Raw genomic sequence first — 14593 nt, 5'->3', positions numbered from 1 at the left:
GCATGAGGAATAAATAGATAATATAGATATAGAGAGAGACTTACTGTAGATGTTTAATAAATGGTAGATATAAAAGGAAGAAGAAATGATAGGACAGACTGACTCTGAAAGTAAACATTTCCTGTCAAGTTTCTTTCATGTAAGAATTATGAATACAACCCTTGAAGATATAAATTAAAACTAAGAAAATTTTAAACTGATTTTTTTAGATAATAGAAAACATATCTTTCTTTGATTAAATAGATATGTGGTATATGCATATTTTCTAGAATGCTTAGAAAATATTTAAACAGATGAGTGAGGTTGTATATACTGACTTGGCCAAGGTCCATCTGGATAAAAGGAGCAATGTTTTATAATAAGAATATTATATAATATTTAAGACAATAATTCTATGTATGTATATAAAGTGAACTCTGGAAGTAGTGTTTCTTGTTATACCTAGTTATTCCAAGAGCATCTTTCTCTTTACTTTTATATGCTTTATACATAGAATGTCTTCTTTTATGCTTTATATGCTTCCATTGTTTTTGAATGAGAAGGAATAGATGAAACACTCAGTCAGGATTCTTTTTTTTTCTTTTCTTTTAACATTTTTTTTATTCAGTTATAGTCATTTTACAATGTTGTGTCAAATTCCAGTGTAGAGCACAATTTTTCAATTGTACATGAACATACATATATTCATTGTCACATTTTTTTCCCTGTGAGCTACCACAAGATCTTGTATATATTTCCCTGTGCTATACAGTGTAACCTTGTTTATCTATTCTGCATATGCCTGTCAGTATCTACAAATTTTGAAATCCTAGTCTGTCCCTTCCCACCCCTTGCCCCCTTGGCAACCACAAGTTTGTATTCTATGTCTATGAGTCTGTTTCTGTTTTGTATTTATGTTCATTTTTAAATTTTTTTTTAGATTTCACATATGAGAGATCTCATATGGTATTTTTCTTTCTCTTTCTGGCTTACTTCACTTAGAATGGCATTCTCCAGGAACATCCATGTTGCTGCAAATGGCGTTATGTTGTCATTTTATAGCTGAATAGTATTCAACTGTATAAATATACCACTTCTTCTTTATCCAGTCATCTGTTGATGGACATTTAGGCTGTCTCCATGTCTTGGCTATTGTAAATAGTGCTGCTATGAACATTGGGGTGCAGGTGTCTTTTTGAAGTAGGGTTCATTCTGGATATATGCCCAGGAGCGGGATGACTGGGTCATATGTTAAGTCTATTCCTAGTCGCTTGAGGAATCTCCATAGTGTTTTCCACAGTGGCTGCACCAAACTACATTCCCACCAGCAGTGTAGGAGGGTTCCCTTTTCTCCACAGCCTCTCCAGCATTTGTCATTTGTGGACTTTTGTGTGATGGCCATTCTGGCTGGTGTGAGGTGATACCTCATCAAAGTTTTGATTTGCATTTCTCTGATAATTAGTGATATTGAGCATTTTTCATGTGCCTATTGATCATTTGTATTTCTTCCTTGGAGAGTTGCTTGTTTAGGTCTTCTGCCCATTTTTGGATTGGGTTGTTTGTTTTTTTTTTTATTAAGTCGTATGAGCGGCTTATACATTCTAGAGATCAAGCCTTTGTCGGTTTCATTTTTTGCAAAAATTTTTTCCCATTCCGTAGGTTGTCATTTTGTTTTACTTATGGTTTCCTTTGCTGTGGAGAAGTTTGTAAGTTTAATCAGGTCCCATTAGCCAGGATTCTTGATGAGACTTTAATGGAGAGATGGTTTAAAGAGAATTGAGTTGGGGTGGGGGAGGATATATAGTTCAGTGGTAGAATGTATGCTTAGCATACACAAGATCCTGGGTTCAATCCCCAGTACCTCCATTAAGTAAATAAATAAATAAACCTAATTACCCCCCACCTCAACAAATTTAAAAAAACCCAAAAACCAAAAACCCAAACAAAACAAAAACAAAAAGCAAAAAAGAAAATTGAGTTGGGTTGAGGGAACCATCAAGAGGTGGTGAATTACCATGGGGCAACCACCCTAACCCTTAGGCAAGACCTGAAAGACCAAAGGAAAGACCAAGGTGGAGGAAACTATGTTACTCGAATGTAGAATGGGAACCACCTGATGGAGGCTGTAGTACTAGAGGAATGCAGCTACTGCCATGAATACAGATTTCAATCTCTGTCTCATTCCACTTTGGGATCCGTTGCTGGTACGTCCTACTGAATAAATGCAAATGGAAGCCAGTGTGCAGGAGAGCTTGTGTGACACAGTGTGTAGAGATCAGCCTCACAGGATGAGAGCAGGGCAGAGAAGAAAAGTGAGCAGATGGGAGCTCAAGAGAGCTGAGAAAATAACCAGCACAAACAGTTACTTCTTTTGTAATAAATTAAAAAAAAATGAATTGTCTTGAGATAAAGCCTGAGGATAAGAAAATGAGATCAAATTTTGCAGGTACGTAAAGGGAAATAGCAAAGAATTTGGTCTGGTTGTAGGACAAATAAAGGGAAGTAGTGATGATTAATGTTGGAAGAGGCATTTTGAATCAGACAGATAATAATTGTTTTTAATGACAGTTTCAAGATTATAGACATTATTCACTGGATTTTAATGTAAACTTGAAAAGACTCTTTTTCAGTCATTTTAAATTAAAAGGAAATCTGTAGAATATTATGAAAAGCCAGAGCTTAGTAGGGAAAGTAATGAAACCAGGAGACAGGTGGCCATAGTGGAGACAACATTGACTTAGGATCAGAGAGCCAATGGCTAGAATTCTGAATCAGCATTGATTATTACTGTGAACTTGTTCAGTATAGACTCTGAACTCATTCATCATGGACTAAATGTGCATAATATTTCACATGGCTATTGTGAGATTAAATGAATAAACATATGTAAAATGCTTAGAATGAGGTCAAGACATAGCTTTCTGTCAATGGATGATGATACCTACCAGTCTTCAAGTGCCAGAGTTATGCCAGGTGTATCCTACCTACTATCTCTAAGCCTCCAAGTAAACTCACTGCAGGAGAACTTGGGCTCGGAGTTAAGCCCTTTGCGAGGGGCCTGTTGTTAGCAAGTGGCAGAGTCAGGTCTTGAGGCCAAACCAGTGGGATTCCAAAGCCAGGCTCTTCCTGTGAAACCACAGTTCACATCCTTTGACTCTTTCTCCTGTAAGGTGCAAACACACCTAAAATAGCTTTCTGAGAAAAGCCAAAGGATATAATTGTGTAGTAAGTTTTCTTTAAAAATCTGTTCAGGGAAACTATTTAGTTTGGTACTTACAGGCTCCTAATGCAAAGGTATAAAATATTTGAATATTTGAATATTATATATGAGGTCGTACAATTTCCAAATGGAAGGACACACTAGAACCAAAGCCTGCTTTTGAAATGTGGCTCAGTAAGTCATCTTATTCATCCTCACTCATTAACTCCATATTGTTCTGCATATCACAGTCTGTCTAATAATATTAACTTCTGTAATAGGAATACTCTGGAAGACTTTGTGAATTTTCCTTATAGTTTTAAAAATTGTGATGTAATTAGAGAAATGTCAAAAACTTTCAAAAGCCTGTAAACTTTCTAATGAGAATAAACACAAAATGACAGTGTAGGAATTAATAATAGTAATGTATATCAGAGAGAGAATGTAGTGAGAAAGAAGATTCTGTTGATATTGCTGGAAAAAGCATTAAGTACTTCATAATGAACTTAGCAAAGGGTATGCATGGACCATACAAAGAAAACTGAACACTTTTTTGGGGAGATGAAAAGGGAGATTTACATAAAGGATGGATGAGATGACAATTATTGGGATGTAGATTCTTATCAAGTCTATTTATAGACTGAATGCAATGTAATAAATCTAGTTGGACTTTAAGGAATTAAACTGTCAACAAATTGATACTAAGCTTCAATTGGGAAAGACAGAGGCATGACTATAAAAGTATATTCTGGAACGATAAGAACGAGGAAGGATATATTTTACTAGATGTAGGGACACACATAAAGCAGCAGAAGTTAGGACTAAGGATGAGTGGAACTGAAAAGAGAAAAAGGATATGTATACACACATACTTAAATTATTATTATTTATAGAAATTTGACAATATTTAAATATCATTAAAAAGATAATGGCTAAGAAAATTAGGAAACAGCAGCTCAGTGCACAAATTTGCAGATATTACAATGACATGTAAGAACAGTAGGCAGTGACATGGAAAATAATTATAATAATATTAATAATTATAATTTATAATAATCATCTCATATTATATAATTTAATTATATGATATTTATTATATAAATTATGTTATATAATTTATAATATATTGTAATTATTATTTATAATAAAATAATAATTATAAACAATAAATAAGAAAAATAATGCATTTTGTACTTATATATCTTGTGTATGATATGTTTAAAGGAGAACATATTTGTACTTGTGCTAGATGTATGTTCACCTGTTTAAACAAGTACATATTTATATTCGTAGATTGAAAGAGAAAGAACATGGATAAATAAAAAGTGTTAAATTCAGATAGTGGAATAAGAGTGATTTTTGTTGTTTCTAAAATTATTTTACTATTTTTGTAATGTTTAACATTAAAAGTTTTAGTATAGATTATGTGAACTTTCATACAGAATATAACAAAAGCATCAACCACAGTGTATTGGCTAAATATTGTTTGGCATACTAAACTTGAACCAATGAAAATAATTCTCAAGTATAAACACAAGAATTTACCTTGTTCTCAATTATCTTGACCATCTCAAATCTGTTAATGTTGCTTAAAGTTCCTTATGAATAGATAAACATTTTCATAGTTTCTTAAATCTGTTCCTCTTTTTTAAAAATATATATTTTTATTGAAGTACAGTCAGTTTACAATGTTGTGTCAGTTTCTGGTGTACAGCACAATGTGTATGCTGTTTTTCCATCTTTTCATCTACTCTGTTTTGCCTAGTTTTCTGAGCTCTTGAAATATTTACATATTTTCAGTTGCTCTTTTGCATTTATAATGGAGTCACAATTTTCTTATAAATGAATTTATTAGTGCATACTATAGACCTATTTTTATTATAAATGTAAAAGCTGTTCTTAATGATAAATTGAAGTGATTTCAAACTTATATTTCCTTTTTTGTTCTTTTAGGTAAGTAACTGAACAGGGACATGAAGAACTGATATTTCAAATGACAGCCATGTTGCAAAAGGTACTTTTAGTATTCTAATATTATTGTAGAAGGAATTCTATAAAAAGACACAGAGGTTGGAATGTATAAGTTCTAGTTTGGTAAAAACAAATTTTTGTGTAAACAGAAATATAAAGATGTTATAGTTTTAATAACAGTGTAATTATGAGAAATGTAACACCTATATGATAGGGCATTTCTTTCTGTAGTCTAGGAAATTGTTGTCAGCATTATCTGGGAAGGGAAAGATGAATAAGTTGATCACATTGTCAACATATTCATTGGTGGAATGAGGGAGGTGGGGGAAAGAAATTAGATGCAACAGATAAAATGAACATATTGGGATTTGTGCATCAAAGTCATCTATTTTCCCTAGGGCTTATGATTTGTTTTCTGTGATCAAAAAATTATCTTCAAAATAGCTCATAAAATTGATTGCTCTAAGCTTGTCAATAAGGCAGTTTGATTCTGGATAATTCAAATAGATTGCATCAGTGTGGAGAATTCTCCAGATTCTATTTATATTAAAAATTTTTAAATAAAAGGGAGGGAAATATTACACTTAAAGAAATAATAGAACATAAATGTCTTGGATAGCTATTGTATGCACGGTTTGGGGAAATCTGATTTCTTTCTAAAGTTATAAACCTTGTCTAGAAGAATCTCTTTATTTCCAAGAAGAAATATTTAAAGTATTATAGAAACCATGGTGTCTGGTTACGAGGAAACAATTGCATTATGAACTATTTCATGAGCTGTGTGATGTCATTAACTGCAGTCATGCAAAAGACCAGTGACATTTTAGATGCAGTGAAGCGTATTGGTCCTTTATACTAAATTAAAAATTCATTACAGTGAATAAAAGATATATGAGAATACTAAAAGAGAAGAAACCAACTCAACATTTATATAAAATTAGAATTTTAAAAAATTTCTAATTTTTGCTTAGAAATTTCCTGAAGGGCCTTACAAAACTCTGGGCAGGTGCAATGAAGAGACTTAATTTGGAGAGAAGTTAAAAGAAAGGAAAATAATTTTACACCAATAAGCTTATACTCTTCTAATGGTCATTTAATTAGCATGAATTTTATTTACTTTGTGGTAATTTTTTGAGTGTCAAATGAGAAATTAAGCAATTAATTAGTACTGATGATGAGAGAGCACTAATCAGCTTGGGCTATTTTTAGGAAGGGCAGATATTCCCCTGTCTTATTGTATTAATATATTACAATACAATTTACTTCACTTGAGACACCAGTAAGACTTCTGAGTGTAAGTGCTAAGCTGGCAGTCAAGTAGATGAGTCTTAGAAACTCAGAGTAGAGATCTGTGGTAGATTTTGGAAACCATTGTCTCACATTTGGTAACTAAGACCATGGGGTTCATGAGACCACCTTTGTAGAGATTATATAGAGACCACTTTTGTATAGAGACCACTTTTTGTAGAGACATCTTTATCTGATAAAGAACAGAGGACCAATTCCAATACTTAAAAAAAGGGAGAGAATGTAAGATGAGATGGAGTGGCAAATGTTGTCAACAGGTCAAGGAAGATGAAAACTTCAGTAAAACTACACTGGATTTTTCCAAATAAAGGTCCTTAGGGTCCCTTTGTCTTAGGGAAGTTCATTCCAAGGGAAGTTGTGGTGGCATGGTGGGAGCATAAGCCATCTTGGAGTGGGCTGAAGAATAAATAGGATGTAAAGTGATAAAGTTAGCAAAAAATATCGTTCTTGTGAAAAATTTCATCTGCGAATAAAAGTGAAGAGAATCCAGTACCTGGACCAGGATGTTGGGGTGACACAGGGTCTCAAACATGTTTAAATGTTAATGGGAACAGTGCAGAGAAGGGGAGAGCTTAAAGGGTTTCTGAGAGGGAAGGAAGGGACGGAGCAGCAGTGTGGGAAGGGGCATTACCCAGAGCTGATGGGAGGATATCCGCCTCAGCATAACTTGGGTAGGAAATGGACAGACACAGATAGGCTTGTAGACTTGGTAGGGGAGGTTTAGGGGAGTATCAACAAAGGCTTCTATTTCCTCTGTGAAAAGGGTGTGGCCAGAGTAGTTAGGAAGCATTTGAGGAAAGGAGAAAAGTTGGAAGTAGAGTTTGTGGAGGACGAGAGAGGGAAAGTTGCATTGGGGACACTGTTGTTAGACAGGGCTGGTACCAATGACTAGGAATTTGTAGTGTCATCAAACTCCTTAAATTTTTCCAGTGGTCCTAAGCTTCCAACTTTGTTACAATTCTCAGTCAGCCACTGTAGATCATGACAAGCCTTAGGTGGGAGAAGGATTTTTTTAAACCTAATACATAATGACCTTCTGCCATAGAAGAAGAGCCATATTAAAAGACATATAATCATATTAAAATAGAGCCATATTTGAAGACCTAGAAGACCTTAACCTAAGTAAGGTGTTTTCCTGTAATTTGCATGAACATATGTGTGCTTGTAAGTGTCTATATGTGTGAATATTTCTTTCTAAAAGTCAGAAATCAGAGATCTTTGGCTTGGAGGTGAAGGATGAGAAAGATATCGAGTATTCTTTTTCAGGTACTCATTATTGGTGTGTGTCTCCTAATGATAGTATTTGTATGGCAAAATTTCAGAACACTATTTGACCTTGAGGGAAAGATGACTTTTTTAAAAATCCAAAACTTATGTCTTGTTTGCCACGACCGAAGGGAGTCTGCTGTTTGTAGCTACTCAGGTGTCTTGGCTTGGCGCGTTCTTCTTACTCTGGTGCATGACCTTTGTGTGGTAGAGTTAGACTGCTGAAGTATTAAACAGGCTTGAAGATGAAAACTTGGTTCATTGACTCTGAATATGCCCATTTAAATAGGAACTCTAAATTTCCACTTCCCATTTTGATTTTTTAGAGTGTTTTTTCTTGAGAGTGTAGAGCTTTTTATAAAACTGAAGAGATCTTTTAGTCCAGAGACATTCAAATGTTTTCTTAGCTGTAAAACCACTTTGCAAGATAAAACCTGGTGTAAATAAAGATAAAAACAGAACTATTCTGGTTCCAGTAGGCATGGGGGAACTGGAACCCACTTACTTGGGTCACCTCTTTTCTCTCTTCTTTATCCTACTTTTGGGTAGGTCCCCTGAGACATCACAGTTGAACCTCCATGAAACATTGTTTGAAAATTACAATCCTAGGTGGTCACAACTATATTGAATTTCATTAAAATATAAAGTCCTTAAGATAAATTAACTGTGGTTTTAAGATAAGTTTTCTTCTCTCTAATAAAATAGGTTAGTGTCTATTTTGACTCAAAGTGTATAATTATCTTATGTTGCTAATTTTAGTGATAATAGATACTAATTTTGGCCAAAGAAACTCCATAAAAACTATTGCTATGTATGTTACAAATCTGGGGTTTGAAAAGCCAGGTACTCAATTTAATTAGTTCTCATTTCAGGATGACAAAAGTTTGTAAATGGGAACTGTTTACTAAGCTCCAGAGTAGAACTCTTCTTTATTGTCTTCAAAGGATGAACATATGACTATGACAAAGAGGATTTAACTGCCTTGATCTTGAGCAGCCATGAAAGTATGTGGTATAAGTTATGAAGATGTTGCTCTTCCATGAGGGTTTGACTTTGTCTAAGGCTAATGGTATCCACAGACATGGAATTGGATGTTTTCAAGAAAATAATATTACCCTTTTGGGAACTAGACATTAGATAAGGTAGATACAGGGAATGGTGTAAAAGAAAAAAAAAAGCTAAATTGGAGTACATAGAACTCAGGGTAATAATCTCAGACTAATATGGGACATTATTGAATGTATGATTGGTGCCACAATGTCAAATTGTCTTCTTGAGTTATTTTTGATAGTCATAGCAACTGAATGAGATAAATGTTATGACTTGATTTTATATTTGATACAGTCTCATAGAGGTTAAGTCGTTCTTCCAACTTGCACAGTAAATTATCAGCAAATGTAGTGGTATCAAAATTTAGATCCAGATCATTTTATTTCATCACCAGAGTGGCCTAGTGAAGTCAGACCCAACAGCCAGCTGGGGTTAGAAGTCACTGAAGTGAAGGCGACATTCAAAACTGTTAGAGACGTAGCAGAAGAGGGCTGGTCTTTCACTGCAGAGTTCTTCCCAAGAAGTTAAGTACCTCCAACAGCTCACTGAGAAAGAGTATCTCTGACAGTCCAATGAGGGTTTGTTTCCTTAGAACCTATTGCCTTTTTCATTGCCTCCAAACAATCCTTTTTTAATATTATGCTGATTAGAGGACTGTCTCTCAGGGATCAGGCCACTTGGGGCTTATGCCGCCAATAACTTTTAATATTGAGGCCAGGTGGGAAGAACTCTGGCTGGCTGAGGACTCCTTGTGATATCACTGGCTTGGTAATCTGGCCATTGAAGGGGAGAGCTTTGTCTTTTCATTCCAAGATTCGTTTCCTGGGAAAAGAAAGGGAGTTCAGTTCTGGGTTATGTCCTGACATCTTCTACTTAGTGGTATATTCCTGAGTGACACATTAAGATCTATATCTACTGGTCTGTGAAATCTTGTTCTAGTTGTAGAGAAGAAAGTGATGGAAGGAAATGAGAACAATTAAAAGGGTTGAATGTGACATCATGTGGGCCAGATATAAAATTTACAGTCTTGACTTTTTAAATGGTTTTTCAAGGCTTATTTAAACTGTGTAGGACTACCGGGAGAAAATAGCAAAGGCTAATAAACTTCTCTCATGTTAAGGAATAGAATACCCTGCATTGACATGATTATTGCTAATGTGTGTATTTTTGTTTGCCTGTGGTGTCAAAAAACACTTAGACCACAGTGGTGGCAATTTCTTATCTTTTTGTTTAAATCAAATGTAGTATTTGAAACATTTCCTACAGTGATGGATAACTGATGTTTGTTCTGATCAACAATTATAACAATTTGCTTAAATTTAGAAAACTCAGGCTCTGTATTTTCTATAATATTTTTCCCCTGGTGATTATATATAATTGGGAGTAATGACAGAATTAAATTTGTTCCTCTTAATCCATTTAAGTGTTACCAACCATCAAATCAAAGTGGGAGTTTCTAGTCTCTTTCTCTTTCAGCCAAATATAATAGCTATATTATCCTTATATTATTGTAACTGTATTTTACATACAATTCTTGTGACTGAAGACAAGAATCTTTTCTTTCATCCTGTTTCCTGTTTTGTTATATTTTGTTTTTGGTTAAAGCTGTTTATGTTTGGCATAAAAACCCTTTTTCTGTCCTCACTGTGAAAAAGGGAGAAAATGAAAATTCAGTAAACCAAAGTACTACCAATTTTTCTGAAAGGAAAAAAATTGGATTTTTGAGGGGGAAAGTGTTTGCTCTATGATTAATTTTTCTGGAACCAATCCCTTATTCTGTATTCAGTCTATGTACAACATGGACCATGTAGAAAGAATTGGTATCCGATAAAGTGAACAAAGCTCTAATGAGCTAATTGATCACTTAATGTTTTCAAAGCAAAATTTGCCTTCCTCTCCCAGTCCCTCCATTTGACTTGTACAAATTATTTGTAATTCTAGCAATGCTAGTAATTTTTTATTACAGTTACCATATTGGTCACATAATTAATCAGGGGCACAACAGTAAAATTTGTGTTAGTTATTTATATCCACCATATCCTTTAGTGTTTAAAATTTTGTAAACAAATAAACAATAGAGTAAGCATGTTCTTCTTGGGCAAGTTGGAGAGCCTTTTTTCCCCTACAAACTTATATAAATCACAGTGATCTCCAATGTCTGAATCCCCATGCTTAGAGGCAAAGCATATGAGGAAAGCAGGACCTTACCCTCAACAGTGGACTAAAGCTGGAAATACTGATCTCACAGAAAAGATCGTGCCCTTCTCAGCATACATCTGGCCCTTTTCATTTTGCTTTCATCAGCTGGGGCTGTTCAGTGATGCAAAGAAAACATTGTAAAATGCTTACAGCTTTTAGAAGTGCTTCTGAACTCTTCAAATAATGGTAAGAATTGCAAATCTTATAGGAAGAGCTCATCACAGAAAAGCTTTATTCAGCTCCACAGGGAACAGTGAATGCCAGTTAGAGAGCTGCTCTAAAGTAAAATACTTATAAGAAGGGGATACTGAAGTATGCATTGTTGTAAAGCTTAAAGGGAACAAATGTGTGTTTCATCGCATGTCCAAACCTAATATCTGTGAAGGGTGTCTGTGACCGCCAGCAGAGGGAGAGTGAAATTTTGCAGATGGAGAAAAAGGAACTTTCAACAATCCAGCTTAGTTCTTTGGCCAAGATCCAGTGCACTGGGAATTCTCCAGCAAAATGGGTTGAACTTGGCAGATCTGCAAATATGCATATTTCTACTCAGAACAATAAGGCAAACATGGAGACTTCCAGAAGAACTAATTATCTTTAGTATTTTTTACCTTAGAACGAGGGTAATATTTGGAAGACAACTGCTAAGAGATTTTAGAAGCAGCGTTTGAAAAATGTTTAAAGAAAAACCTATTTTTAGCTTTTTTCAAAAAGGTTTTTAATACCCACTTGTGTTCCTCAAATAATTTATCATAATTGACAGACACCCAAGCCATATGGTTTACAATTTGAAGACATTTGTTTATTATTTGCTGTTTGCCTTTTAACGAAAAATTCTATTTCATTATCTTTTGTTTTTCTTGCTGCTTATTGCTATAGTTTCATCATTATGAAACTAGTGCCATTCTTTCTCTTATGATGTGTCCTTATGAAACAAACCCTGTTTACTGACTTACATTACAGAAAAACAAGCTACAAAAGAGTAACAATGAGTTTATCTCCAAAGAATACTTTCTGGAAAATATTGGCATATATGAAAATGTTCTGTATATATCAACATTAACAGATAGTAAATGTTTTATATGTGTTTGCATGACTATATATGAGAAGAGTGATGCCATGGTCTTTCAGAACAAATTGCTATAGTAATTTAAAGTAATTTGACCAAAGTGTTTTTAAGTTCTAATATACATATTTAAAGTATTTTATTATAAAAATTAAATCATACAAAACAGTAGAGAGGATGACTTATTTGAAGTGTAAATCCTTGATTTTTCACACTCCGTAGAATTTTTTAGTTACAGTTGGGGCATTACAAAATGTTTAATGTGCTTAAGATAGGCACCTTAAAAGAAAATAGGCATGTTTAAGAGTGGACTGGTGAAAGAGAGCTTTTTAAAGAAAATAAATAAATGTGTATGTTCTGGGGTGGAAAGATGGCCAAAGTAAAAAAAAGAAAAAAGAAGAAAGAAAAAAAGGTGTAGAATACTATGCTTGAATCTGCTTCTGTGCATCGCCTGCGTAGCCATAGTAAAGCTCTGAAGGACACGAAACTGTCAATGGTTGGTTGCCTTTGGTAAGTAGGACTCTCTCAAAGTTGACATAAGCGATCTTAATAAATACATTCTGTATTGCTTGGATTTTTTTCAATGAGTGTGTTATCAATACATATGTATTAAAACAGACATATATACACATATAAGGGAATGTGTATATATTTTAAAGGGAATAACGTAGTGGAAAGGCTACTAGTCCTGATGTTGCGATTGAGTGTGTGACCATCCAAAAAAGTAAACAGATCTATTTATTTTACATGATTATTATTATGTAATTATATATTTTGTAATTATTATGTTATTATGAGACTCATTTGAAATTATGGATCAGGAAGAGAAAATTAACTTTTCTGCTGTTAAATAAGGGCACTGACAACTAGAAAATGTGTCAGTTCTATTGAGAGAATTAGGCTAAGAACTTACCCTATAGGTCTGATTGACTTTGCAGAAAGTGTAGAATTAGGGTAGTGTCGAGAGTAGCACTGACATAAAGTTATTTCTATTGGTAAATATTACTCTGAAAGGACTAAAATTAGGGAATCACAAACACATCAGCGTGATAGAAAAGATTAGATTTGGTGGAGTTACAAAATACATCATTAGCCATTGTTAATGAGTGGAAAAATAATTACTGATTAGGTTTTTATTTTCCTACATAACGCATGTAGAGTTTTGGTTTGGGTCTATCAGTTTCACTTACTACAAATCTACATTAAACTGCATACGGACTGTATCCTTCAGAAACATGATAATGACTACATCTAGAAAATCATCATTAGGGAAAAAAAATCTACTAGACTGAAAATCCATTGACATCTCTAAGGTTTCTTCCAGATGTATAATTTTCTGATATAATAGCTCAATCAATGATTAGAACAAGATACACCGTGAGGCCCAGGTTGCCTGTGTCACAGTAAAAGAACTAACATTACCTTGTGTGTTGGGGTAGTTTATTTACATAGTTGTTCACATCTGTTGTTGCTAGTTCTTCCCATTGTAACTATCCACACTATCTGATAGCACTAGAATTGTGCTATATTAAATATTGCCTGAATAGTTAATATTTATGATATGAAATATTTATATAAAATTTCAGTGATCAGCACTTCAGTATCTTTTTGTGTACAGTTTTATGGCAAGAGGAAGCTTGTTTTAAAGGCTTTTAACAAGTATAATTCCTTTCCCTGTTCAATAGGTAAAGTTACTATCATTCCTACTTTCTAAGCAAGGTAATTAGGATAGTGAGAGGATAAGAGATTTGCTCAATATAATAATCCTTAATAAAAGTTTAAAAAAATGAATACAATCTCTACCATTCTAAAAACAAAATAGGCAGAAAGGAAGGGAGAGATGGAGGAAGAGAAAGAAAGTGAGAGAGACTTTGCAGTGAATCATATGAGCACTTTATCAAGTCCATATGAGCCCCTTTTAAATGGAATATTTTAATGTTGAAAATTGATTTGAGTTTGTACTTTTTACTTATTTTCTTAACATTTTTTTGATCAGGATTACTTTTTGAGTAATATATTTTGAAAAATAATATGTTTGAATTTTTCCAGTTAGATTTTGGAGTCTATATTTGAGTTCAACACCTTGAATTCTCTAAATGTTTCAAAAGTCTCTTCTATAGATTCTATTCTCCTTATCTGTATTGGCCTCATCTATAAATGTGTTAGACATATACCATAAAGTTGTTCAGATATACCTATTTTTGTTCAATAGCTTAAAAGCCCTATTTGGAAACCATAGGGAAGTTGTAGTGTTTGGAATGGAATTTGAAAAGAGATCCAAGTCTTATAAAAATGGGACAATTTGCTATGACATTTAGAGATAATAGCATCTTCAAGTTATTTTTTCTGTACTTATGTTTTCTTATATTAGGGGACTTTCCACAGATACTTATTCTGTGTTCTCTTCAATAGCATGTTTTATTGCAGTAATAGCTGACATCTTTAGTGCCTACTAAGAACCTCAGACATATCATACTTTGATGTAGATTTTTATTATTCCCATTTCATAGAAGTGGAAACTGAAGCACAGCATGGCTGTAGAACTTGTGTGGATCACA

At 33.8% G+C, this 14593-nt stretch overlaps 1 protein-coding gene across 3 annotated transcripts in view; it reads left to right on the top strand.

The window, feature by feature from the left end:
* Positions 1–14593, top strand: part of ANK2 (ankyrin 2) — a 521075-nt gene that overhangs the window by 71452 nt on the left and 435030 nt on the right. For all 3 annotated transcript variants that reach the window (XM_072938390.1, XM_072938386.1, XM_031691199.2), the window contains exon 2: positions 5132–5192. In XM_072938390.1, the coding sequence (XP_072794491.1) occupies positions 5172–5192 (21 nt within the window). In that variant the 5' untranslated portion in view covers positions 5132–5171. The remainder of the gene's footprint in view (positions 1–5131; positions 5193–14593) is intronic.

This window comes from Vicugna pacos, chromosome 2 (genome assembly GCF_048564905.1).
Source record: "Vicugna pacos chromosome 2, VicPac4, whole genome shotgun sequence".
NCBI classification, from domain to species: domain Eukaryota; kingdom Metazoa; phylum Chordata; class Mammalia; order Artiodactyla; family Camelidae; genus Vicugna; species Vicugna pacos.
This window is presented reverse-complemented; position numbering and strand designations above follow the sequence as displayed.